The sequence below is a fragment of the Podarcis vaucheri genome (assembly GCF_965113315.1).
Source record: "Podarcis vaucheri genome assembly, chromosome: 6".
Taxonomy (NCBI): domain Eukaryota; kingdom Metazoa; phylum Chordata; class Lepidosauria; order Squamata; family Lacertidae; genus Podarcis; species Podarcis vaucheri.
In genome coordinates, this window is record NC_138764.1 from 56,349,267 (window position 1) to 56,377,107 (window position 27,841).

At 47.5% G+C, this 27,841-nt stretch overlaps 2 protein-coding genes and 1 long non-coding RNA gene across 7 annotated transcripts in view; 1 reads left to right on the top strand and 2 right to left on the bottom strand.

Moving 5' to 3' along the window:
- The window catches only part of IPO13 (importin 13), a 43,793-nt gene extending 35,768 nt beyond the window's left edge, over positions 1–8,025 (bottom strand). The window contains exons 1-2 of one of the 4 annotated variants that reach the window (XM_082228469.1): positions 7,735–8,025; positions 7,212–7,695 (exon numbers count right to left, since the gene is read on the bottom strand). In XM_082228469.1, coding sequence (XP_082084595.1) covers positions 7,212–7,286 — 75 coding nt within the window. In that variant the 5' untranslated portion in view covers positions 7,287–7,695; positions 7,735–8,025. Of the gene's footprint in view, positions 1–5,612; positions 5,741–7,211 lie in introns of those variants that run through there. The other 3 variants (XM_082228468.1, XM_082228470.1, XM_082228471.1) reach the window with 3 other exon arrangements.
- Positions 8,026–10,238: 2,213 nt separating this feature from the next.
- On the bottom strand, positions 10,239–18,972 carry ARTN (artemin). 2 transcript variants are annotated; one of them, XM_082228875.1, is made up of 5 exons: positions 18,522–18,547; positions 17,924–18,423; positions 13,429–13,523; positions 12,475–12,667; positions 10,239–12,144 (listed from the first exon to the last, which is right to left on the bottom strand). In XM_082228875.1, the coding sequence occupies exons 2-5, from the start codon at positions 18,045–18,047 to the stop codon at positions 11,723–11,725; spliced, it is 834 nt and encodes a 277-aa protein (XP_082085001.1). In that variant the 5' UTR covers positions 18,048–18,423; positions 18,522–18,547; the 3' UTR covers positions 10,239–11,722. The 2 variants fall into 2 exon arrangements, with proteins under 2 accessions (XP_082085001.1, XP_082085000.1); XM_082228874.1 differs by having other exon boundaries at positions 17,924–18,972.
- Positions 18,973–24,281: 5,309 nt separating this feature from the next.
- On the top strand, positions 24,282–26,310 carry LOC309535641. Its single transcript, XR_014221319.1, has 2 exons — positions 24,282–25,046; positions 25,988–26,310. It is a non-coding gene; the product is annotated as an uncharacterized lncRNA (long non-coding RNA).
- The last annotated feature ends 1,531 nt before the right edge of the window (positions 26,311–27,841 follow it).

A 27,841-nucleotide genomic window follows, 5' to 3' on the forward strand; every position in this document is an offset into this window, starting at 1 on the left:
ACATACTGTCACCCCAAAGACAGTAAAGTACATAAGAGAGGAAGATGGGCCAGCCTTCAGCACCAACAGACCAACAGCTTAAGAAGACTAGATGGTAGTGATGGTGTTATTAAGAATGTTTGTACCCAGTCTTCACAGAAAAGGCTTGCAGAACAGCTTACATACAGTACAATCAACTAAAACAAGACAGAAAACAAGTTTATTTAAAAAAGCTAATTCAGTAACAAAAGAGCAGCTTCTAGCAATAGCTCTTGCTACAGTGAGTATGCCACTACTACTGACTAGAACTAGGGAAGGGGCATGAGTTCTAGGGCTCAGGCTGCAACGTGGTTGAAGCTTGACATTTAGGAGTGACAGAAGAAGAGTGATGACCCAGGGCTGATCTTCAGAACAGAAGAGTGTTCAAAGAATGCAGATTCTGGGAGAAAGAAAGCCTACAGTTAGAGCAGCAGCTGAAGTTCCAGACAAAGGAACACATAAGGATTCACATTCTTCACCTCTAGTACATTAGAGTCTGCTTCTTTACAAGAGGAAAGTACTGCAGACACTTGATGTGGGTGTACACACACACACAAAATTTACAAGAAGAAGGTGATCATATGCCCAGTTAATGCTAACCCTACAAAAGAATCAAGACTACAAAAGTCACAGAAATATGCAGTCCATGTCAGAGATTGCTTCTTGCTAGCAAATTGCTTTAAAAAATAAACTCTCAAACTGAAACATCGCACACTGCCTCTTTCACTTACTTTCTAAAATGGGCTTTAGACAAGGGCTAGCATGATTGGCCATCTGTCGTCATGAAGGAAACACCTATTACTTGCTGTTAACTAGGAGGTATACAAGAACATCAGAATATATGGTTGACTCTTTGCTAGGCACAAGAGACCAGCATTGATCACAGTTGCAACCATGAAACCAGGCGACACAATACCGCAGGCTACACAATATCCTTTGTAAGCAAATTCAAACATACCCTTAAAAAACAGAAGCCCCATTGTCTATGAGCAATGACATCTTGTACTGCAGGAACAAAAAACTTCTTTCTAACAAGCACAGCACCAATACCTTCTGCAACACAATTCATAATGAACAGTGTAAAGCAAACCTAAGAATCCACAATATGCACAGGTAGTGGTTTGCTCTGTTCCAAATACTCCAGCATCCTATCCCTGGAAATCAAGCAGAGGAATGTCCTTGGGGAAGTCACTTTTAGCTGATGCCAGCACAGGGTTGTGCCAGGCAACCGAAAACTGTTAGAGCTAAAGATGGTGTGTTCTTGGACCTGTTGCTTTGCTGCTCTCAACAGCAGCACTTCCAGGGCTAGCTCTGTGCAAGTGGAGAGGCCACGTGCTGGTACTATGATTCATAAGACCAGGCATAAGACAAAATAACCCAGTTATCAGCAGAAGTATAGTGTCCAGATCAAGGGAAGCAATATTACCACTTTATTCTGCCTTGGTAAGACCACATCTAAAGTATTGTGTCCAGTTCTGGGCACAATTTAAGAAAGATAATGGCAAGCTGGAACATGTGCATAGGAAGGCAACCAAATGATCAAAGGTCTAGAAACCCAGCCTTATGAGGAATGGTTGAAGGAGCTGGGTATGTAAAGATGAGAAAGACAACCATCTTTAAATATCTAAAGGGCTGTCACATGGAAGATGCAGCAAGCTTGTTTTCTCCTGCTTTGGAGGCTAGGACCCAAATCAATGGATTCAAGTCACAAGAAATGAGATTCCAATTAAACATTAGGAAGAACTTTTTGACAGTAACAGCTGCTTGACAACTGGAACAGACTCCATCGGAAGGTGGTGGATTCTCCTTCACTGGAAGTTTTCATGCAGAAGTTGTATAGCCATCTGTCATTAATGCTTTAGTTGAGATTTCTGCATTACAGGGTGTTAGACTAGCGATGACCCTAAGGGTCCCATCCAACTCTACTATTCTATGATTCTAACTAAACAAGGCCAGCCGGTGAAACTTGAGCTAAGGCTTGCACTCGCGACCATTATCATTCTGCAGACTTCCATTTGAAATGAAATGCTACTATACCCTGAAAGTCCAATGAAATCCTCAACAGTACTATGGAAATTTACTGGAAAAGGTCAGGAAAGCTACTCCCAGTTGCATACAAGGAAGGGGATCTTCAGACTACTTTGACAACAGTAAATCAGCAACAGCATTTTTAAAGAGTCAAAGAGGCAGATTCACTTGTATTTCTATTCCCCAATATCTTGGTCTGAAGGCAGCTGTCTCAGCTGTCACATCACACAGGCCGGCGGCTCACCACCTCAAATTAGAAGTGATGGAAACCAAAACCTTTTTATCCAGGGAGAGAGCCTAGATGATACAGCCCTCACCTCAAATACACACACATGCCGACAAGAAAAGGGGAATAGCAGGGGACGTGGGAGGATTTGATTTATTAATTTCATTTATATATCACCTTTTCCTTCGAGGACCTCAGTGTGGTCTACATGGCTCTCCCCTCCCCAGTTTATCCCCACATCAACCCTGTGAGGTAGTTTGGCTGAGAAATCCAAGGTCACCCAGTGAGCTTCATGGCTGACTAGAGATTCGAATTCTGGTCTCCCAAGTCATAGCCCAACACTTTAACCATTAAAACACACTGGATTGAGAACAAACACAATCACACAAATGCAGAAAGGTTATGCATTTATGCTGAAGCCATAAAGTTAACAGGAACTGCTGCCTAAAGTACCATCAAGATGGCTATAGGAAGAGTGGAGTGCATGTGTGTACAGATTCAACCCAATGTCTTCCAGTGGTGGAAATGTGGTGTTTCCAAGGTGTTCCCATCTTCAGATTCATTTTCTCTATTTTTACCAACCTGTTGAAGCCAGAGAAATATGCATTTTTTACACATCTCTTATTGAAAGTGCAACCATTTTTCCTGTACCCCAAACAATTGTTGCATTACACACAGCATAAGATAATTCCTCTATACATTTTCACATCCCTTGGCTTCTGCTGGGAGATAAGTCACCTCCTAAGAGTCACCCAATAAAAAGCGCAAAATGGCAACATACACACTTGCCTCTGACCTGAAGCCTTTATCCAATGTGAAATGCAACCAGAATACTTTGCTCTAAGCCAAATGGGCCTGTGTTATCACAAGACCAAAAAGGCTTCAGATGTAAGGACACGTCTCTGGTTTCATTGGAGTTTCTTGCATCCTGTCTGTACTCCTGTGTGAAAAACTAGCTTGTCTAGGCTAAGAAACAGAAAAGCCACCTGGTTTGCTCTCTGGCTAAGAGTAAGAAAGATCTTTCCCCCAAAAAAAACACACACACCAAAAAAACCCCAATGTTTTGAACACTGTACCATAAGTATATAATGCCTTGTTCCTTAAGGTTAAAATCTAAGCTGCACTTTAATTGGTATAACTATTTTAACTTCCTTTTTCTTTGTGTTGCTTTTCCCAAGCTTCCCCTGCTCACTGAAGTTTTGAACTGGATAATTCAAACATTCAGAACCAATTAAGCTTCTTCATTCATAAACTAATGTGTGAGGTTGGGTAGCTCTGCACTGAACATGAAATAAGTGCCTAATATTAGTTCAACCCCTGCCTGTGACAGCCAGATGTCATTAACTACTTTGGTCTAAATGTCTGCTACAGTGATAACTACAAACCAAATCTATGAGCTCCTGCAAAAGCTGGTTAGCCTACTCAGTCACTTCTGGAACTGGAGCATGAGCATATTGGTTTGGCTAGATGCTGACTCCCTGGATCTGTGGCACCTGCCATGAAGAGGCAGCCTCAAGACCAGAGAGGATTGTTATTACAAAAAAAACACACCACGTGTTTAAGAAAGCAGTCTGAATCTACCCTGGCAAAGTACCAATTTCTGTCACTTGCAGGGGGAAAAAAAAGCCTTGGGCTGATGAGGCAAATGCATGGCAGATTTGATCCTACTCAAAAACCTGTATCTTGACCCCAATAGTCAATGCTTCCTGCAGCATGAACTGGCACTAAATACAGACTATTATGGCACAATCGCCTGCTTACACCCTTTCTCCTCAGTCAGCCAACCAATCTCCACTGTTATAGCATAACAGTTGTATCTTACGGGAAAGCTTGATGCAAGCAGTGCTAAGCAGCGAAGCAAAGAAGGTTTGAGACAAACGGGGGGGGGGGAGCCGAAGCATCTTTGAGAGCCTGCTACAGCCCTTCCCAGCCAGTGTGGGAGCCATTCTGGCACACCCCTGATGGCTCCAACTTCTACCCCAGCACTTGCTGAGCTAATCACCACCTGGGGTGTACTGACCTTTCTTGATGTCAACATTTGCTCTATTGTCAGCTCGCACAAAGAAGCTGCCTGTGCGTTCCCTTCCAGAGGGAATTATAAAGCAGCATTACCCAGTAACAGATTAGGCCACAAAAGCTAGTGCTGCTATATAACTTTGCAGAAAGCACAAACCCTTATTCCATATGCACTGTGAAAGTGGGAGGTTTTTAACATCATGACCTAAAGCCTTGGACTAGGAGTCTGCCATTCCTGGCTATGGATCTAATAAACAAAGAAAGGGAAGCAAGTCAGGTTCCATATCCAGCTAAAGATATACCTTGGTGAGTTGTCACTATCTGGGCTTTGCTAGGAAGAGGGCTAGATGTCATAATCCCTACTAGTGAGCTGCCTGGAACCTGTGTGACAATTTAACACGAGCAGAATAACAGAATTCAGGGTGCAATAGGGAGTGGCTGCTCCAGTGCTTCGTGAAAATACAATGGGCAGCAAAGGCAGGTTAAAGCTGCCTGAATAGTGACAGGTCCACATCAGAGCACTCTACAAAGCCACAATGGAAGATGTGTGTTGTTTAACAGAAATAACAATTTCCATCCTGCAGAACTTTACTCATCAGAAAGGGAGAAAAATAAACTGTTCAGGACTAACCCTAAACTGCCTTTTAATTTCTTTCAGGCCAAAGTATCCCAGTTTCAACCAGGAAAAGAAAATTTCTGCAGTATGTATAACTTATTCAAAGTGAGTGCACCTTTTCTGCTTTTCCTAGACATGGAGCTATGCAGGCCACAGAGCTCCAGTTCCATGGCCCCTAGGAAACTTACAAGGTATCCTTGGCTTTCAATATTTCATCAGATATTGTTCACACATTTTCAAGCCCACCTTCAAAAACCTGGAGGCTAGAAATGTTCTTTTTCATTTAAAGATAAATTATATTCATCATAATCAATTATAATGAATTATACATATGCCCAATGTGGGAAATGGGAGCAGATTGGAGTTCTACTTACACTTGAGTGAAATCTCCAAAAACACATAGCTATAGATATTTCTAAGTATTATTCCTTAACAACCTCTCAAAAACAGCTCCAAGCTCATGCTTTTCTATCTTGTAAGTGTAGAATTTTATTCTTACAAACAGGCAGCAACAGTTAAGAAACCAATCACTTGGCAAAGTGAAATCTTCACTATTATCATAACACAGACTGCCCCACAACTTAAGATGGAGCCTCAAGAAATATGGTGCCCTTTCAGTAACTAGTACCACAGCATCCATTCTTCTTGCTTCTCCTTGTTAATGTCCATTATACAGCACATCATAGTCCAGAGATAGGGATAGTTTACCTGGATACAGATAAAGAGCTGTTTTACTCCAATATACCGTAGTTACTATGAGTGTGAGCTTTGACTGGGAAGTCCCTCTTCAATCCACACATAAACTCACTAGATAGTCTTGAATAAGCTACTATTCATCAGCTTCAATATTCAATCTGCAACATGGGGACAAAAATACTTGTCTACAGTATATGGTTGTTTCTGATCTTTCAAAAATGCATTGTATAAATCTGAAGCACAATTGTATTTTAATTAGCAGCCTGCCTTCCACAAGGCCACAACAAAGAATTTTGAGAAATAGTTGCAAAAGCATTACAGTGAAGGAATGTGGAACAATTACATAGGTAAGATCCTCTTTAGCCTTGAAGCAAGTGGTGGCACTCACTCTAGTCTAGCATATTTGCCAGTGAAGTTGTGGTATGCCTATAGCAGAGGTGGGCCACCTGCTAACCAATTTTTTAAAACCCTCAGCAAGCCATCTCTGGCGAGAGTGATCTCCCCCTGCCCCCAGCCTGCTAGCCAGGGAGGAGGAGGAGAAGGAGGAGAGAGGGAGAGAAAGAAAGAGAGAGAGAAGTAAGGAGTGGCAGAAAAGAGAAAGGAAAGCTGGTGGCAGCCCCACCCATGATCAGCATGCAGTCCCCGACAAACGACTGCTAAGGGAATGAGGCCCTCAAAATAAAAGGTTACTCTCATTACAAAATTCATGTAAATATAGGAAGCTGCCTTATACTAGGACAGACTATTCTAAGTGGAAGGAGCTCTCCAGGGTCTGAGACAGAGGTCTTTCCCATCACCTGCCATCAGAACCTTTTACATGGAGATGCCAGGAGTCATAGCCAGTATTACAATACCATTTAAATAACTCCTGTGAATTAGGGAACATTTATACCAACATCGAAAAGAGAACAGAGGCAGGTGATTACACAACTGCCAAAAGAAAGCAGTCACCAGACAACAGTTCATCTTCCAGGTGTGTTTCTAAAGGCCACTTTGCTTTCTACAACTACAGGGTATCTCCTGAGGAGTGAAGCTAAAGGAGAAACCCCAAAGTGCCATGACTATGACATGCTAAGGATTCAATGAGTAACAGGATGCCCCCTGGGTATGCTGTCAGGGCAGAGCATCACTTCTGCAAATGCCCCCTCAAGCCAGCAGCAGTAGTGTCACCCCCCCCCCTGCCAGGCTCATCATGATACACTCTCAGAAGGAGGTAAGCAGAGGAAAGGTTCCCAGATCATAACGCAAGGACCAATATTACTGCCACTCCAAAGTGAGTGTGTGTGTGTGTGACTCAATGGGATTCAGAGGCTATAGTAGTGCAAACTAAACCGTGAAGCCAATGTCAGAGACCAATAACATGCCAAGGGCATCCCCTGAAGAAGATCAAGATGGGAGCAGCTATGCCCACCGAATAGGTGAAGTACAAAACTACTGGAACTCAAGACAGCATTCTCTGAGACAAATGTACACTGAAAGCCTGAGCACATTGAAAGCTCCTAATCCCGTGTACGCAAATTAACCGGGGTGTAGGATAAGGCACTTCCACCCAAGCCACCCCGCAACCACAACACAGGTACCCTAAAGCGGCCCCTCCTGCCCACCTCTCACCTTCTCCACGTTCTCCACGGTGAAGTCCAGGGTCTGCGGGAGGGCAGCGGCGGCAGCCTCCCCTCGGCGCTCCATGGCGCCGGCACGCCGACGGTCCGAGCCTCGCCCTGCACTGGGGCTCAGCTACAGGGGGGTAGGCGGCGGCGGCGACGACAGCGGCGGCAGCATCTTGGGGTGGAAGGACGGGAGAAAGAAGAGAAGAGCAGCCCCCCAACCGAGAGAGAAAGGGCAATTCTCTCTGCCTGTGTCTCGCCCGAAGGAAAGGGGAGTGCTACGTGTGCTCAGCCTGTCAATGGGAGGGTTTTTTTTAAAAAGGGGGTGGGGGCTGCCGGATTATTTCCCAATATTCTTCTCTGCAAGAGGGATACATGCCTAGCTGCCCCCCACAGGGCGATGTGGGGGGGACGGGACTCTCAGCAGGGAAATAAGGGGAGAATCTCCCGCCTGTTCCCAACAAGATTCAGAGTGAATGGAAGCTACCTGCCTCCGCCCCGGTAAAGCGCACGGACTATCTGCGCCCCGCCTTGAGTGGGATTATTGGGAGGGAGGGAGCACAGAAAAGGCTTGATAAACTGACGCAAATTTCCTGGGGAAGCGGGGAATCTGTCCTTCTGCCCTTAATGGCGGAGGAGGTGCCTGCCTATCACCCGCCACAGACAGACAGACAGACAGACAGAAGGGCGTCTGCCGGTCTCGTACTCGCCCGGCCCCTCCCGCTCAACGCCCCCCGAGGAGGGTCGCTCTATCTGCCTGAGGCGGCAACCGCTGCTGCCGCCACCGCCGCCGAGACGCCTCCCTGGCCACTCAGTCGGACTAATTGACTGGCAGTTGGGCCGGGCACCCAGTGGGGCACCCAGTGAGAGCGGAGGGAGGGAGGGCCTCACGCGCTGCCGGGTTGTCCACGCCAAAAGCCCTCTTTCCAGCTCGCTCGCTCGCTTCCAGTCAGGCGCCTAGAACAGCCGCTTCCCGCTGAGGACCAAGCTTGTGGCGGAAGGATCATGGGAGTTGTAGTTCCTAGCTCCGGAAGCGAGAGATACATTGGCCGAGGGGTGCTCATGGGAGTTGTAGTTCTTGCAGTGTGGCGAGTCTCTGCCTACTGCACCCCCTGGTGGCGGGGGGAAAATAGTGAATCTCAGCTAAGCAGTGGGATTCTGCGAGACTGGGGCGAACGAAGTTGGAAGTGGCACCCCGGTAAGGGAGTCTGGTCCAGGTACCTCGTAGCAGCAGCAAATTTGCAGCTGGTATAAAATAGAATGTTATGGAAACGCTTAGGTAACCCATAAATCACTCAAAGCAAGTTACAGAAACACTCCCAATCCCGGTAGACAACCTTTCAAGTGGCATTGGTGGGTGGGGTCAGGTGTAAAAGAAGGCAGAGCATCGGATGTGACTCACCTCTGCGTAGTGGGCTACTTTTTACAGTTCATTGACATGTTCTGGTCAGATAAAAAAGGGGGCACAGAGCAGGGTCAGTGACAATGCTGGATTAAACCCTGTGGAGGCCCCATGGCAATTGAAATATTGGGGGGGGGGCTCACAAATTATCTCCTAATATATTTTTTGTAATTTTCTTTAAAGACCAAGTCAATATTATTTTGATCCATTGTCGAGGGGCCCCTGAAAGGCATAGGCCCATAGGCCAGTCAGTGAAGGATGTGGCCTGGGAGGTCTCAGGGCCGGAAAGAGAATTTGGAGAGCTACAATCAGCCCCCATCCCTGAGGTTCCTCAGCCCTGGTTAAACATTTAAACAACAAACAACCAAGCCATAAGACCACACCAGTCCCAGCAACATAAAAAACAAAACTAGGTGTCTTTATGAACCTGGGCAGAAAGGGAGGGGCAGCTACTTTACAGATGCACTCCTACACTCTTCGACAGAGTAAGTCACCAGGACTAACTTCCAAGTAAACACTGCACAACAGGCGCCAGTATAAACACTGCTTAAGCTACTTGTGTGGTAGGCACTAGTCCAGGATTTAGTAATGTGTGGAACGTGTTTGCATAACTAACTGCTGGAGTACATGCAGTTATGCGTGCCTAATTTGTTATTACCATCACTTGTGTTTAAAGGTTCTTTATTATTTGTTTATCCAATCCTGATCGGTAGTTGGATTTGTTATTTTTAATGATTGGTGTAGATGGCAGGTTGTAAATATTTTAATTAATAAATAAAATAGCTTACCACTGATATTTGCTACCTGCTAAGTTTGAAAACATCTCCGATTGTGTTGGAGATGTGACTTGTACAATGTTTATCCAACAAGAAATATGCATGCATCATGCACTAGGGGGATCATAAAAGACATTGTATTTTCTACCAAATGGAGGAGTAGCCATGTTGTCTCTAGTTTTAATGGGGGTCTTACTTTTCAGAATTTTGGTTTTCAGTGTGGAAAAGTCCCTCCAACAGAACTCCCTTTTTCCTTTCAGGAATGTGTTGATAGATGCCAGCTTAACCTTGGCTCAAATTGGAGAAGGTCAGCAGCACAATCTATTCTTTACCACCTGTGCTGTTGTTAGAAATGAATAAAATAACATATTCTAAGCATTCCAGAGGTTTCTAGAGCTTATTTTTATACTATCTGGTAACCATTTACCAACACTGTATGCCAGTGGATCCAGTTTTGAATAAAGGAACGTCAACTGCCATGTTAAGATGGACTAGTCTGTAATACTTTTCACAAAATTACTTAACATTTGTTGCACAAAAACCCTCTTTTTACCCTGAAACTGAGGTGAGAGGACTCCCAGGATTTGCAGGTTTTTACCTAGAAAGGAAGCAGCTCTTAGTAAATTCTCCTAGGCACTGCTGGCCAGAGTTCAATCTGCTGGCCTTTTAACTCACTTTCAACCAAGCACGTATAAATAAACAAGAGGTTTGGCACATGGGTGATAAACTTTGAGATGACAAGGCACATAGTCAAATGCTTGTCTGCGCCCACACTTGCTTCAGAAACTATATTTATGAATTAAGCTGGTTTGCATATTTGTTGTTTCCCCCCCTCCTACACAGATACACACGAAGCCAATTTCTCACTGCCTTAACAGGCTTTATTGCTACAGGAAGTTGCTGCTGTACAAAAATAGAGTTTATTCAAATGCAAATAAAGGGTAGAGAATATAAAAATCAGGAAAGGAAAAAGAGGAAATGCCTTTGATCAGGCCAAGAAGGGAAAAGGGAGTAGGAACTGCTGGTCACAGGCCGGGACATAACATCAGCACCCGTTTTCAATGGTACACCAGGCCCGACTCTCAGCATCATAAATAGGTGCCACTGGGTGGGTAGGGTGGGGTTCAAACAAATAAATAAATAAGTTAGAGAATAAATAACTTTGTTCAGAAAGTGTCACTTCTAGGACAGAGAGTTCCCCACCCTGCTGGCACCAAGTGATGGCTGACTCAGGGATTAGCAGGGGCTATTGCTGCTTCCAGTGTTGGCCTGGCAACTGTAGTGGCCAAACTCCAAGCTGCTGGTGGTGTGTTAGGGAATGTTGCAAACCAGGATGTTAACACCATCATTGGTTTTATAGGATAAGACCATTTTCTATAGCAATAGATGCCTTAATTACGCTGTGGAAACATAAGACTTCCATCAGCTGTGCTTCTCGATCTCCACAAGGTCCAGCCACCAGCCTCCCATCTGCCAAGGGCTTGTTCTCACCAGGAGAAGCTCCCCAAACCAGGTCAAAGACTCTAAGAATTACCACCATCTTAGTACAAAACCAGGAAGGTGCTCCGTTCAGTCCTCATCAACTGTGCCGAACATCCCAGCACAAGACTGACAGCAGTAGCAATCGCTGGACCGTCAGAGCACAAGCTCACCAGTTGTAGGTTGACCCTGAAGCTGCTGCTAAGCATTGTGACTCTGTCCTTCGTGTTCAACTACATCTGCTCCCTGATGGAGCAAACCAAGTTGCTCAGGGAAAGGTTTGGGGGCTTAAAGTGGGAGAGAACATCAGCCTTGCAATTGACAGGGGCAGGTGACCTGAGCGAGCAGCCAATTCTTTCCACTGCCTGACAAAGTGGTAAGGAGTGATGCTCAAGAACCTACCCATTTGCACCACAGGTCTTTCAGGCTACATCCCTATCCTTCATCCCTTGAGTAAAGGCATGGGAAATCCCAGTGCTGCTTCTCCACTGGAGGGTGCAACTTGATGGGTGAGCAAATGCACGACACGGTTGACGGACCAAACCCTAAAGGGGAGAATTCCTCCCAGTGTGGGTTTGCAGCCCTCAAAGGCTTGGCTGGCCTCCATATCGCCATCTTGCTGCTGTGAGGAAAGTACCCTATGAAAATGTTCCACAGATGTGGAGATGAAGGCCTAGGCACCTTCGAGCCGTGGCCATCATGCTCTCCTCCTGCTTATTGTCCATGTGCTGCTTCTGCCTGACCTGGAAAGCCCCACCACAGACCGTGTCTCTCCGCGTCTCATGCCCCACCAATGGAGCAAGGCCCTAGGCACGGCTGCAGCCTCAGTGACAAACTGCGAGCTCGGAGTAGGCAGCCCCCTCAGCCCACGCAGCCACACTCTGCTGCTGAGACATGGTCCACAGTCTGCCAGGCATTGCGCACATTCATAAAGGAGAAGTCCTCATACCGGGTGGGGCGGCAGCAGGGGTGGGAGGAAGGGTGGTCATGAGGCCCAGGCACGATGGTGCGTTGCTGTAGCAGGCTACTCAAGGCCAGGTCATAGTTGGTGCGGGCTCGCTGGCACGACCCACTGCAGTACTTGAACCGCACAATCTCCTCCGACTCAAAGCCCAGCCCAAGGTCCCGCACCTTCACCAGGCGGCTGTGCAGGCGGCAGAAGCGGCTGTTTTTGCTGTGACCGGCTTTCTTGGGTCCTTTCTTGGCCTTGCTGGAGCTGGCTGGGGAGCGCTCAGCCCTGAGCAGTTCCGAAGAGCTCAGCCTGTCTATGGTCACGTTTCCCCCTGAAGGAAAGAAAGAAGAGGGGCGAGCAGAAAGGAGGACATGGGGAGAATGTTAGGCACCGGGAATCAAGGAAAAGGGCATGGGGCTCAATCTGCCCAAAAGATAACAGGCAGAAATATACCCATTTCCATTTCCTCTGCAAATGGACTGCCTGTTTCAATGGGCATGGGGGGTGGGTAAATGATTTAAAAAGAGGCAAAGCATCACAGCAGTGCCTGAGACAAAGGAAGCTGGGACCACTGTGTGGGTGAGGATCCAACTGGGAAAAGTTCAGATCCTCACTACCCCAGACTCTCACCCACTTCCCATGAGACATGCCAGGTTCCTACCGTGCCAATGGCTCCATGTGCCCAGTGATGATGCTTCCCTGCTATTTTCCTCCAGAGAGGCAGGGCTGGCAGTGCCCATGCTTCCATCAGAGGCAGCTCCCAATGTCTGGTTGTTGTGCCAGGTCTGCGGGGTTGCCATGACTGCACCAGCAAACAATGATAGCAGGGTGATTGTACCCCACAAACCCCGCTCCTACGAAAGAGATAATGGCACACCTCAGTAAGCACACCTCATGGAAACAAGGGCACAGAGAATGCAGCAGGGCTGTCCTACAAAGGAAGGTGCGATGAGGAGGCAATGTGTTGTGCTGGAGTCTCAAGGCTACTTCACCTTCTAATGTGGGTGCCACTTCTGTGCTGGAAAACACATGCTGGCCACGTATATGTGCCATAATTGCACCATTATGTGAAAAGATAAAGGTGCTCAGGAATCCATTTCATCACATGCATGCCAAGTGAGAAGCTACAGTTATAGATGCATGCAGCAAAGAAGACATATGCAAGTTCACATGAGCAGTGGAGAAGCTTTGGCCTACATAAAAATTAAACCTATGTAAGAAAACTGCTATGTATAATGCGGCCCTCCAAGACAAGGTTCCCACAAGGGGAGAGGCCAGTGTTTCTCAAACTTGGGTTGCTAGCTGTTGTTGGGTTGGACTACAACTCCCATCATCCCTGACCACTGGTTCTGCTAACTTGGGATGATGGGAGTTGTAGTCCAACTACAGCTAGAGACCCAAGTTTGAGAAACACTGGGCTAGGCTAACAGAGAGCAGCAAAGAACCAGATTCACGCACTGGAAACCCAAGGCAAGTGATGTACCAAGGAGCCATTCCATCTCTCATACATTGGGAGAGCTGGAATCCTCCTGCAGACAAGGGCCTTTCTACCTACCCATTGCTTCTGAGGCTCCTGCTCCCGTGTTGAAAACACCCTCTAGTGAGGCTAACTCACCCTGTATCGCTCTTGTTGGACAGGCAAACTCCTGTAGGCAGAGGGAGATCTGTCCGATCTGTGCCTTGGCCCCTCCACTCTCCACTCCATCCTACCTGCAACACAAAGACACAGTTCAGGAACCGGACCCTTCTTTCCTAATTGGATAGCCTAATTTCTACACCTTCAGCCTTACTGTGGCCCAGACATCACCCTTGTCTAGATCTACACTTCTCCTTCCTGCACTGCAAGCCTCTCTGGATAAGTGAGTCAGTTCAGCTAAATAAAAGCAGTTCAGATGACCCTTGCAAGAGATACTTGACCCGAAAGTTTGCAGTTTAGGATCTGGTATGAGTCTGTAACAGGAACAGGGTTGGGCTATGAGACATTCCCATGGCTCTGTCCTAATAATGTATCTTGGCCAGTGAAAAATTAAAACAAGCCATTTCCTTAGCATCAGCTAAGACCACGAATATCCACAGCAAGCAACTATCTTGGGATGCTGGTGCTGAAATAAATAAAACAGGCATGAGTGTTGCAGTTCCTTGTGATTTAAAGATCATCATCTCTAGAGGGGTACCGTGGAGAGATCAGGCACCTACCCAGGACTGGGACAAAAGAGGTTCCTGGCCGGTTCCAACTCTGATGAGACCTAGCTTGATAAGGTTTTGTGCTAGTTCATGTTTACAGTGACATGCACACAAATGGCTTGGGGTTTGTAAGGGCTGCCACCAGGCATGCAACCAGGAAAGGCTCACATGGAAGAGTAAGTGCTTCCAACATGGGTACTTTATTATGCCACTGCTATGATTTGTGAGATATGAGCACACCTGTCCCACAACTGCAGAAAGTTTTACTCCAGTGTAAAATTTTAGATTGTAAGCTCATTGTTAGAGCTAACGCACTGAGTGAAGCACCAGATATCATCAAAGGGACAGTCTGCCCCTACACTACTTTCTGCCCTGAAACTACAGAGAGTGGTTCCCCAGAGTATAAAACACAGCTGAGCCCTTGTGTAGAGGCTGGATGCAAAGGTAACCCCTTTTGGTTCTTGATTATCCTTCCATCTGAAGTTGCCACCACCTTAAATAGCTAGCTTTGATATTAGACTACCTTCAACTGGCATCAATCTGACCTGACCAGACAGGATTCATCTCCTGCATGAGGGAACATCTGGGAAATCTACTCAAGTTTGCAGAGATGTGCACTTTATCAGATTCCCACAAGGTGGCAACAGAGAACCAGAGTTTTGCTGCGTTTTTTACACTGCCCATACCACACACACAGAGGGGAACCTTTTATCTCATCTCAGTGGCTAAGAGGGAGAACCTAGCCCTGATTCCCCAGACTGGGAAACAGAGAGTTCCAAAATGATTTAAAGACGCAGCAGTACGGGTAGCTGCGAGAAACACAGGCTTCCTGGGATAGCTCAGCCAGTAGAGCAGGAGGCTCTGAATCTCAGGGCCATGGGTTCAAACCTCACATTGGGGAAAGAATTCCTGCATCACAGGGGGTTGGACTAGAGAAGGGGTCGGCAAGGTTTACCTCGCCTGGGCCGGTTCACTCCAGCGGAGATCCCTCTGCGGGCCGGATCGCATTTGCGTGGCCACAATTTCCAGCGTCTGAGCATGCGCCAGTGGCGTAGCGTGGGTTGTCAACACCCGGGGCAAGGCAAGTAATTTGCGCCCCCTAACCCTAACCCCCAGATGTTGCGCCCGGTGCGGCCGGGCCCCCCCCTGCACCCCACACGCTACGCCACTGGCATGCGCAGACGTGATTTCCAGCACCGCGGAAGCAATTACCCGTGCCGTGCTGCGCTGGTTTAGCACAGTGCATGGGGACTCGCCTAGCAGGCGGCTCAGTTAGGGGGTGGCTCGTGGGCCGGTTAAACGGCCCCCATGGGCTGCTTGTGGCCGATGGGCCTTAGGTTGCCTACCCCTGGACTAGAGGACCCTTTTGGCCCCTCCCAACACTACAGTTCTATAGTCTATGAGCCTTCCACTGAAACAGATACATCTCTATCTTTAAGCCCTGCACAGAATATCCATGTCTGTCCTGGAAGGCGGGGAGGTCCTATCAGTGATTTTGTACAGAAAAGAATAACTTCTGAAGATCAACCTGTGAAATGTGGAAATGATATCCTCTGGGTCCAATGTCCAAGCACATCCTAATAGATACTACTGATCTTCAGCATTCAGATTTCTGTTTATTCTCTGCCATCCAGGCAATCATACCTAGTATGCAAAGCCCCCAGCCATGCAGACATTGAGGCCCAGTGGAAATCTGCCTCCATATCTTGCCAGACCCAGCACAGAGTAATAACCACACTGATTGCAGAGCTTCTGGGAGTCATCAGCTTCCAGCAACAACTCTGGAAGCTTCAAAGACATCTTTCCGCTTTCCCAAGACCTTTGGGTGGAAAAGCCATGCCTCCTCTGATGCAGAGGCCTGAATTTGACTCATGTGCATTAATGCAAGTCTTCCACAGACCTGGATCAGAATTATGGGGGTGGGGAACCAACTTCAATTCCCAGGGAAACCCAAGAGGACTGAGAAGAATGGAGGGGAGGGGAGGGGAGGCTTATCCATTGACTGCTGGCTGCAAAATGAATTCAGAAGCTGCGTCAGAAGGATGACACAAATCCTTTGAAATGTATTCCTGAAGACTCCTGCCTGGTATGTGCCACCTAGCAGCACACAGGGGCAAGGGCATTATCAAAACAGCATCTTCCCCTGTCATGCAGCTGTTTCGATTAAGAAATAAAGGGCTGCTTGTGCTGCATTTCGCAAATCAGGGAGGAGTGTTTGGAACAGGTTCTGGGAGAGCCAAATAGGCTCTCCTATTCAGAGCACATAGGACCACATAGTCTATTTGTGGGTAATTAGGGAAATATACAAAACAATGGCTAGTAAGAAAGGAATGGGTTAGTATGGGCGGGGAGAACAGAATATTATCTTTCTGGTGCCTCGAACTGTCATAACAAGCTGAAGTGGTGACTCTAAGGCACTCCGCTGCAGAGCTGCAGGAGTTTTTGAAGGAAGCTGGTTTGAAGATTTATGTTTACTTTCCAAAACAATGAGATGTTGGCAGCAAAGTCTTCCTTGAAGCTGATGAGCAGCCAATATACACCCCGCTCCTTCTCCTGCTCCTCCACCCCCACCCCCACAACTCTGAACATCCTGCTCACTTTGTAAAGCATCCATGCATATGCTATCCTGGACCCCTTGTGGCTGGAACAGCGTGCCAAAGTGTCAGTTCTGGAGCCTCATCTCTGGACACTCAGCCACCGGAGCAGCCCAACATGTTCCTGGTGTCTACAACGAACACAGTCAAAAGACTAAGTGAGCAAGCAAGCTAATGCAGGACTCGCAACCTGATGCCACATTCCACAGTAACCAAAAACAGCAGGAATTATATCTGCGAGGAAGCAACAGAGAACTCACGCCAGGATCGGAACCACAGCAGAAAAGAAGAGTGGGCCGCCTGACACCGGTGGTGATGGGGAGTGGAAAACAGACCTGCTGTGCAATCCTCAGCAAGTTTACTCAGACGTAAGTCCCACTGCTCTCAGGTAAGTTTGCATAGCATTGTAGGCTCAGTGACTGAGGTGGAAGCGCTGAGTTTCTCAAGTTTTGATGATGTAGAAACTGTGTCGAATTCTTCTCTCTCTCTCTCCTTTGAATGCTGGTGGAAATATGTTCTGGAAGTGCCTGAGGAAGCCAGAGAAGTCCTTCCTGATAGGCCTGGTCTAACAGCCCCAGAGAGCTCGCTAGAAGTTGTTAGGCTCTGTAGGGTCAGTGCATCTGGCTGTTTTGATGGGTCAAGTCCACCCAGGTACCATGAGCAGGATTCCTGCATTGCAGGGGATTGGACTAGATTACCCTGGAGGTCCCTTGCAACCCTACGATTTTGTGATTCTATGACTCCTCAGCCCCATCCAACATTACCAATGGTCAGGAATGATGTTAGTTGTAGTCCAGTAATATCTGGAGGGCCCAAGGTTAGCCACTCTTGGACTGGAGGAAACCCAGAGAAATGCCAGAGAAATTCTAGAAGAGAAGAGGACCGTGGACCGCCTGGGAAAAGGCAAAGAGACACCCTGCATCCGGCTCTCTTGTCTTTCTCTGTCTCTCTCTCTCACACACATACAACACACCCAACCATCGATTCTCTCCAGAGGAGCTGCCTGGAAAACTTAAGACTGGAGCCACGAGGCAGACCTGAGCTGTGGGGTGCGGGGAACCGAGAGAGCGAGCGAGCGAGCGTGCGGTCCGACTCCGAGCAAGCGGCCCTCTGGAGAACGAAGGCGCTCGAAGTCCGCCAAGAGTTACCCGGGTCGGCGGCGGAGAAGCAGCCCTGCCGCGACAAGCGCCAGCTCCCCTTGCGAGCTACTTGCTCCGCTCCAGAGTCTCGCTTCTCCACCGCCCCCCTCCCGCCGCGCATTTGCCCCGCTCTCTCCTCCCCGCCCCAGTCTAGGGGGCGCTGCGCTCGCGCTTTCCCGCCCGCCGCACTCACCGCGCGCTCCGTCTCGGCAGATCGGGCGCCTCCTGCTGCGCGGGGCTCTCCCGGGACCATGCTCCGAGGATCCGGGCCGGGAAGCGCCTCCCTCTGCCCTCGGGTACCGGCCCTTCCAGGGCATCGAATCCGCTCCCTGCACGGGAGACACACGGTCACCGGCGGCCTGGTCAGAGCCACGGGGAATACCTACACCAGGGAGGGAGCAGAGAGGAGGCCCCCCCGCGCCCCTTTCCCTCTTCCCGACGGCCAGAGATTTCGCCTCTCCCCGCTCTGGGACAGAACTGCGCACACCCACAGCCCTTTCCCCGCGAGGACCACGAGCTCGCCAGCCCCCCTCCTTACCTCCCGGAGGCGGCGGCGGCAGCTGCTCCTCGGCGGCTCCTGCGCTCACCCGGCCCCGGGGGCCATAGCCCGGCCCCGCCGGGATCGCTCCCTCGGGCGCCCGACGTTCACGTCGCCTGCATGGCCGGCAGGTGCCCGGTGGGCTCAGCGCCCCCCTGCGGGGAAAGATCGGGTTAGAGCGGCTGGCGTCCGGGCCGGAGACGGCAGGGCAGCCCCGATCCCGGGACCCCCCTCCACGCCGGGCCGGACTCACCGCACACGGCGAGGCAGGGAGCCGGCGGGGCGCTCGGCCCTCGGGAAGCGGACCTACGGCCGGCCGGGCTCCGGGACAGGCGGCCTCTGGCAGGAAGAAAAGCACCGGCTCCATCTCCGCGGCTGGCAGAGTCTGGTGTCAAATTCCAGCCTCCGCTGTCACCTGATCCCCAGGGCGGGGCTCGCCCGAGAGACAAGAGAAAGAGCCACGGGTGGGACCTCGCCGCACCCCACCCCGGCCGCCAAGCCCAGCAGACGGCGCAGGCGCCGCCCCTGGGACCGGCGCGGAGGCCCTTGGGGCCCTCGGGCAGCTGGCGCCCTGGCGACGGTCATGGGGCACTTCTCTGCCTCCTAGTCCTCGCTGCCAACATACAGTGGGGGGATTTGAGGCTGCGGGCACTTTCGCTCTCTGGACAACATGGTGGAGAGGATTGGGCCCAAGGAGAGCCAGAGTAAGGTGCTTGCGCTCTCTCTCTCAGGGAAGTGCAGCAGGGAGGGTGCAGGTGAGCAGAGGCAGCTGCTCATGCAAAACGTGGGCCACCCACATACTCACTCTCACCTGCATCCTCCCTCGTGGTGGCACAGTATTGGGCATGACGTTTGCTTGCACTCTCAAGCTGGGCAGTCCTTACTGCCGCATCACCCGCAGGCAGAGCTGCCCAGGGCAGGAGAGAGCAGGGGAGTGGCTGGAAGCCGTGGCAGTTGCTCCTTACATCCACTGCTAGGGGAGGTACAGAGCAGTCCTTGCCCACCCAAACTACTCAAGGATGTTGTGCCACAGCAGGAACTGGTCTGTAGTCCATGCCAGTGCGGTGCTGGTGTCTCAGCAGCGGCTTGGCAGTGCTGATCCCTGACCCCAGTAGCTGAATCACAGCTGCCTTTCTCTGGACAGAATGGCAGACGCGCAGTGCTGTTCTGCCAAGTTCTGCTCTTGTCTCATCAAGCTCCCCGAGTCCCTACTTCCAGGTGCTCAGTAGCAGTCACTCTGGATTTGACTGTCTTCTATCCTCTGCCCCATCATCCTTAGATAGTAATAATTTGTATGGCTTTGCTCACTTATAAAGTCATGCATTGGGGGTCCTTCATCATTTTGCTGCATGGGACCCTTGACTTCTGCCCCCAGATCCTGGCCTGAAGGCATTGCTGCCCAGGAGCATGTACTAGGGGCCTGGGAGATTCTGGGTTATGGGGTACAGTGGTCTTGTTGGAGAGCAGCTAAGCCACACTGGAAAGTCTTCCTTTTTCTGATTCCATGGAATAGTGTAACAAGCACGCCCCCTTTCCCCAGCTATTCAAGTGCACATGCAACTCCCCTCTCTCCTTAAGCTAGACTGGTGCCTGTGGCCACTCTGCTTTTGCTGGGGACCAGGGGCATCTTACCCATAGAGGCTAGTGGTGCCGGGGCGCCAAGTTCTGGAGGGCGCCAGTGAAGAGGTGGAGGCTGGAAGCAGTACTTCCTGGCATCAGCTCGCCGCCCTCGCCCACCTCCGTCTGCCGTGGCCACTGCGGCATGAAGCGGCCAGCTGAGCCGGGAGGTGCCACGTCCATTCTCCACCTCTTCCCCACCGGAGGAGCCACCTTCCACTCGCTGCCTGCCTCCTCCAGCCCCGCCAGCAGCTCCATCCTCCCTGAAAAACTCTGGGAAACGGGGGCGGGGGGCACCAGAGGGAGCTTTGCACCACGGCGCAAATGTAAGCAGATATGGCACACTGGTTGGCACACTGGTTTTCATATGCACCTTCGGAAGACTCAGTTACTCTGATTAACACTTCCTCATTCAAAACATAAAAGGCTGCTTTAGTCCAAGTCAGATCATTGGTCCACATAGCTTGCTATCATCCACCACCACCCCATGAGTCCTGCCCAGCTTGGCTGCTTCAGCTTGGGCTGATGGTTTGGAAAGGCTGGTCTATGCAGCAGTTCTCCAGTATTGACCTTCCTCAGCAATATCTGGAGATGCTGGGGGCTAGATGAGGGATCTTCGGCTCTGCTGCTGAACCACAGTCCTTCCTTGCCGGCTGCAAGGAGCTGCAAGGAGAAACCTGGATCTTTTCTGGAAATCACCACTGGCGTTGCTCACATGTCCCACGAACCCCCTCCCCACGCCAAGTGGATCATGGATTAACTCCCACATAGCTGCCGAGGGTATACCTTGCTAATCTGTTTGTGGGCAGACAGCCCAGTTCTTACCTCCAACTCTTATGTTCTTCTCCGGACCTCAGCGGAGGGACTGAGATAGCTCAGCAGAACCACCACCCCAGGTCCCCAAGCACCCTACCCCTTGGAGGCCTGGGAAGGGAATGTGTTCCCTGCGCCTTCCCGGCTCCCCTGGCACCAGGCAGCTCTCAAGGGCACCAGCTTGCATCCAGTTCTCACATCCCGTCCCCTTCCCTGCCTGCTGCCGCTGCTGTACATCGTAAGCCCCTTTGCACCGTTTCTCCGCTGGCTGCACTTGCCCTCAGCTGCTCTCTCTTGCCTCTAATTAGCTATTCCAATGGAGTGAGCCAAATGGGGCGCTTGCTGTTGGCACAGGATCTAAACTGGGATCGCTTGATAAATTGCCAACCCAATCTCTCTGGGCTTATATAATAATTCTTTGCTCCAGAGAGGAACTGCACGCTCATTAGTGGTTTCCACTGCTGGCCAGAGAATGGGCCTGGGGGATGCCTCTGCACCTGGCCCTTCCCCCACCTCCTGCCCTGGGCCAGCTATATATAGGCCAAGCATTATTTACTCTTAGCTACATAGGGTCTTACCCCTGAGCACATTTGCTTAAATCCGTTAGGATTATCCTGTATGACAGCTCCGTTTCGTTAAAGTGTAGCCACTCCTCCCTTACTTACACTTGCTGTGCAGTAATCTTAATAAGCATTATAGTGTCAAGTAAACCTATTGCTAAAACTGCCCTGCTCAAGGCAGTCTCAGCGGGATAACGCTTTAGAGAACCAGCACCAGCTTTAGACCCAACCAGGGTGTTGTGCTAAATCTACTAGTGTGGACCCAAGATCCTTGACAAACTGGGTTTTTAGGGAGGAGGAGATTTGAATCCTGGCCCCAGCAAGGAGCAGTGCCAACCCCACCCCCTCACTTGATGTGTTGCAACTGGGAAATATAAGAACAATAACTGGTGCCAGAGATGTTTGTTTTGCTCTTTCTACCCCACCCCTTCCCCCCACCCCTTTTTGGGTCCTGCCTTTTAGATTGTAAGCCTGCGAGCAGGGACTGCCATGTTTTTAATCTGTGCAGAGTATATTAAAAACGTAGGTACTTTGTAAATGAGAAAGCATAACAATTGAAATCAAAAGGGAAGGGGGCATCGAATGAATGTTGGGAAATTCAGGACAGATGAAAGGAAGTACCTCTTCCCACACTGCCTAGTGAAACTATGGCATTTGCTCCCACAAGGTGTTGGGGTGGTCACCAACTTAGATGGCTTTAAAAGAGGATTAGACAAATGCACAGGGGATAAGGCTGTCAATGGATACTAACTATCCTATGTTCTACCTTCACTGTCGGAGGCAGTATGCAACTGAATACCAGTTGCTGGGGAAAGGTGTTTTTGGCACTAAAGTCCTACTTGCAGGCTTTTTATACACATCTGGCTGGCCACTTTGAGAACTCAGTGTTGGACAAAATGGGCCTTTTGTCTGATACCACAGTTCTCTTCATATAAGCTTTCCATGGACATACCTGGGGACCCTCGGTGGCATGAATACTGCCTCACAAGTACTTCTCTGGGAGCAGAGCAGCACTTATACCACACCTCAGATGACCTTTGTCAGGATTTAGGAATGTAGTGTAACAGAGTCTTTTATGTTCGCTTTTATCAGCACCGCACTTTTAGGTTCTTTTTGAACTATATGTTTTTTGTGGGGCTCTGCTGCCATTTTTGCTCCATTTTAATATCAGCGTTGGTTTGTTGTTGCTATGTATTTTTAAATCAGTTTGCCATAAGCTGCCTTGTGGGGTCTAGAAATGGAGAGGCTGGGAAGAAACCCTCTTGATAAATAACACATATACAGATGGTAAAGACTGCCTGAGTCTGATTACGGTGAAACCCAAAAGTGGATGCAAGAGCTATTTAAAGAAGAAGGTATATTTCTCCCTGTTTTTGGAACAGAAAGCTGGTTGCCTGCAGAATTTATGGTCTGTGCTAATTCTTGGATGATCTTCTCTGTTGCAGGCTGTCAGGGACATGTCAGGGACCAAGGCAACAGCAGTGCATGTAGTTATAGGCTTAAGGCATATCTATATATCTATATCTATGCTATCTATATCTACGCTATCTCTATCTCTAACTTTATCTCTATCTCTCTACCTATAAACTGCTGCTGACACCCTGCTATAGGTGGGTGTGAGCGGGTGAGATGGGGTTAGCTTTTATTGACACCTTGAAGCACACTAGTGTTCAAATTATTATTAGTAGTATTATTCTCTGCCACCGACCCCCAACAGCCCTAAGCCATTTGTATCAATTTCCTATGCCTTCAAGGATGGGGATATGCCTGTCATTTTTTGATAAAATAATTGTTTCCTGCCCTGACCCCATGAGATAAGATGGACTATAAATAAAATGAAGCAAATTGCTTGCAATCAGCTAGCTTGACCTTCTGAAGAAATAAAAGTCACATCTCAAAAAAGCTTCAAGTGTAGCTGTGTTAACCATTTAAATCTATTTTAGCAATTGGAGCAGACACATTTAAAATCACCCACTGCTTTCCACTGTCAAAACTAAGCAGTACAACCAGTCCACAATGCTGGCGACAAAGGCCCTAATTGGGATAGTTTTTCCAGATGAGGTGGACCTGTGGAACGGTTAATAGTTTTTGGTTAAAAGTTTTACTATAAAAGGTCAACAGACATATTGTACACTAAAGCTGGAGCTGATCTCATTATTGGATGGACAAAACAAAAACTTGCTATACAAACAAGTCTGTTATTTGTGATAGGGGCACCCATGCAAGTATAACCTAAGGATTAACACAGAGAAGTAACATGATTGGACCATGGGTAGAGCAAAGTGTGCAACATTCCCTTGGCCAAAAAAACCCCTAACCAACCAAGTAAAAGTTGCTAAAGGGAAAACACATGGGTCAAATTACTTTACTGTTTTCTTACTTCTGGAAATGAAATAGTTGGACATAGGCTTCAGATACTGGACAGATGTTCTAAGTTAACATAAAGAAAATGTTCCTGCACAATCTTTCATTCTCTGTACTTACATTGTATAGCTGAGTAAACTGTATAGAATGGGGGGGGGCAGTCTGGATTATATCCATGGGTCCCTTCCAGGCCTGAGATCTTGTATCTGTGGGGTTAGAACAGGGGTCAGCAACCTTTTTCAGCTGTGGGCCAGTCCACCATCCCTCAGACCATGTGATGGGCTGGACTGTATTTTTTTTGTTGGGAGGGGGATGAACGAATTCCTATGTCCCACAAATAATCCAGAGATGCATTTTAAAAGGGCACATTGTACTCATGTAAAAACACGCTGATTCTTGGACTGTCCACGGGCTGGATTGAGAAGGTGATTGGGCCGCATCCGGCCCCCGGGCCTTAGGTTGCCTACCCCTGAGTTAGAATATGTAAGATGAAACCTGTTGAACCAGTTAAACCGGTTCCTTTGTTAGCTCAGCTAAATGTTCATCACCAGCATCTTAAAGAGTGAGTTCTGTTGTCATAGAGACAAATGGGTGGGTCTTTTCCCACCTCACCTGACTGGATGCCACATCCTCCTAGGATTGAAAACAATAGGTAAAGAGGGGCTGTGAGAGAGTTTTGGCTAACACTGGTAGCTGGAGACACAGAAGTTTGGTCTCTGCTGGACTCAAAAACTGTGGCTTGGGGATCCCCCTGGGAACCTAATGAGGAGGCAAGATCTGTTGGTGAGTTTATGCTGCAAACCCTTCTATACCCATCCTATGCTCGGGTTGTATATATACTGTATGTGTAAATAAAGACATCACAGTCTCCATTGAGCTTCTTTCCTGAAACTGAAAACCTGGGTAAGCATTGGGTAAGTCTCCTGCCATTTGGAGATTGGGGTGAACAATACCAACTGCAAATTTAACACCTCCTCCTACTTAGTTTTTGAAAACAGTAAACATATTTTATTTTAAAAAGTGGGGTAGGAAAATGGAATCTACTTAAGGTACAGGGAAAGAGTAAAGAGTTAAACCATGACAGGAGCCACTTGGCCTACACAGCATCAAAAGCATATTTGTTCCTTAAAATACTGTAGCACATGGAAATGTTGTTTGTGGGGATCAATTGTCCTCCTTGCCAGAATAGAAATTCTAATATTTTTCTAGAATAGTTTCAGAGGAGATTGGTTGAGGTACAACTATAGCAGCCTTTGCCAACTTGGTGGCTTCCAGAGGTGTTGGATGACAACTTCCACCCCATTTGATGGAAGTTTTTATTATTCTTATGATACTTTTTCTTTTGCAGGTAACAACAAAGGGTAACCAACTTCAGCCTGGAAACCTGGAAAGTCACAGGAGAGATGCATACATATGTAAGATGGGTAAGTATAATCCAATACATTCATTTTACAATATATTCTAATCATGAAGTCCAGATTTCTTTTTATGTGCAGGTAAAGAATCTTGTAGATTATTGGTAAAGTCCCAGCATATTGCATAGAAGTGCTCTGCAGAATTTTGCCTTTAACTACACAAAGTTTGTGGGTTCTTTTTTCAGCGATCACCAGTCTGCAAATCTTTGTACCATAATGCAAGAGTCAACTTTAATGTCTTCCATTTTTGTGTTGCAGAAATTCTGACAGCCGCCAGCATCCAAGTAATAGCTCTTTTGAAGGAAACTGCTTCATATTATTATCCCACATATTTAATAAATAAATAAATGTGTGAGGTTGCTTGAATCTGAAACTTAAATATGTTTGACATTTCTGCAAACATCTCTTTCATGGACATTCCCACCATAAAGGGAAAAAAGTTCCCTTTTGAGCACACTACCCTCCAACAGAACTGAGAAGGTTGAGAGTTTATGTGTGAGATCTGAACAGGAGTTTGGTGCCAACTGTATAATATTGTACTTTCAAAGAGCATTCTTGGATATAAGCAGATATTGACATGAAGGGTTTACTTGAGCAAATACCATTCCACATAGTCTTCAGTGTTGAAATTAAGGTCTCTCTCCGATGCAGTTTTCAGGCCAACTAATTGGCCGGTAGTTGTGTAATAATTCATTATACTATACATGGTAGAGATCAAGCCTCTTCCTACATGCCATTGGTTTAAGAGTATAAATTCAAATTTACTGTAGTTAACGGTCTGGTGGCTTGTGCAATTAAAGCATTATCTGCTAAATAAGTGGGAGAACTGTATTTATTGTAATCAGTAGAGTCCCAAGTCACCTGTATTTATTGTTAGTTGTTCTTTGGATATTGGTTTATCATTAGCATAAAAACTACAGTCTAAATAAATGTTTTTTCTTCCATAATAGGATGAGGTTTCACGGAGCTGGATCTTGGACTTGGGTGTGAAAGCCAAGTGATATTAAAGGTGAACACAGAGGAGATAGACATCACTGCCACCTTTTCCGTATTGTGTTCTTTGTATATGGGTTACGGTATTTTATCTAAAATTGTTTTGGAAATTCGGGAGTACCCATATTTTATTTTATATCATTTAGTCTTTGAGGTCAATCCATTTCTTATTTGTTTTAGTGATGATAAAATTACATTGACATCGTTGGAATGCATCGTGACATAAGGCTAGGTGTGGTAGCCCCTATTCACTCCCTTGATTTCTTGTAAAAAATAATAATAGCCAGCCTGGACCATGTTTCTTGTTTTTTTTTTACACAAACACAAACTTTTAAAGTATCATTTACCATTTCTTGAGTCAATTGGGTGGAAGTCAAATTAGAAGCAATTGGGAAGGATATAAAATTTTAGGTATTATCATCATTTGAATAAACACAGTTATGAAGTTGAAAGATGTAGTTTATCCCATCAACCCAAGGCTCCTAACTTTTTGTAAGAGTATAATTTAAAATGTATAATTTATTCAATTTATATGGGATTTTTGCCCCTAAAAATTAGTCCTACAATGTGGAATAGGTGTTTGCTGAAGCTTAATTTGCTCTATTGGGCCTATATTGTGGTACATGATTCATGATTTATTGAGATTGGTTTGAAGGCCTGCCATTTTTTCAAACTGACCTAATTCTGATTTTAGCATTGGTGAGGTGTCTAGTGGATTAGTTAACATGCAAATCATGTCATCAGCATAAATGCTCTTCATCCTTTCCTCAATCACTGCTAATATGAGGGTTGAGTTGCAGTGGAATTGCTAAAGGTTCTAGAGAAAAGGGAAAGAACAGTGAGGACAAATATACTGTATCATTTATCTTGCATCTAAGAATAAGAATAAGAATAAGAATATCCTTATTGTCATTGCCCCCTTCGGGGACAACGAAATTACTTGACTGCTCCATAAAAACACTAATTAAACAATACAATATAATACAGCAAGGGAGATTAGATGACTTTCAAAGTCCGGGCTTCCCATTCAGGGCCGAGATCGCTCTGGAGAAGAAGCTGTTCTTAAGGCGACTCGTTCTTGTCTTCATCGACCTGTATCTCCGTCCCGACGGCAAGAGCTCGAAGAGACAGTGACCAGGATGCGATGGATCTTTTACTATGTCCAGTGCCTTCCTATGGCACCTTGTGGCATAAATCTGCTCTAAGGTGGAGAGTGGGCAGCCAACAATGCTCTCTGCTGCCTTAACAACCCTGCACAACCCCATCCTGTCCTGGGTAGTACAGCTTCCGTACCACACACATAAGCCATAAGTGAGCACGCTCTCAATGGCACAGTGATAGAAGGCAAGCAGCAGTCTGATGGACAACGTGGTTCAAAGCATCTGGAGGGCATTAGGATGTTAAAGGCTGGGCTATAGTATCAATTTGGAAACCATCTTCTGCCCCTCGCCTGGTCAGAGAACATTCTAGGGCCTTTTTAACATTCTGGTAGGTTTTATTACATTCTACGCTAGGAATGTGCTGCTCTTTTTCAGTTAGTGTGTCTAGGATTTGGGAATCATTCTGAAATGTCGGCCAAATTATCACTTGTTTTGCGGGGAAATAACGTTTTCCCAGCAATAAATAGCTTTTCTTGTTGTTGCTGGTAAAGAAAAAAAGAAAGGAAAGTGTTTCTTCTTCCAGACAGCATGTCAATTGCAGCAGTGTGCTTGGTGTGGAATGTGGTTCTGGCATGTCAGAAGCACTTTTTGGTTAATGTCAGTGATGTCACTGGTGACAAGCACCACTCTCCCCCACCCCCTGGTGGTACT

Bases quoted from the DNA above. Each gene is read 5' to 3' on its own strand.
- ARTN (XM_082228874.1), bottom strand. From the start codon at position 18,635: ATGGAGCCGGTGCTTTTCTTCCTGCCAGAGGCCGCCTGTCCCGGAGCC. The intron at 13,524-17,923 runs GTGAGTGCGGCG...TTTGTGTTGCAG, and splicing joins CTGCCGAGACGGAGCGCGCG to GTAGGATGGAGTGGAGAGTG. The intron at 12,668-13,428 runs GTGAGTTAGCCT...TCTCTTTCGTAG, and splicing joins TCCAACAAGAGCGATACAGG to GAGCGGGGTTTGTGGGGTAC.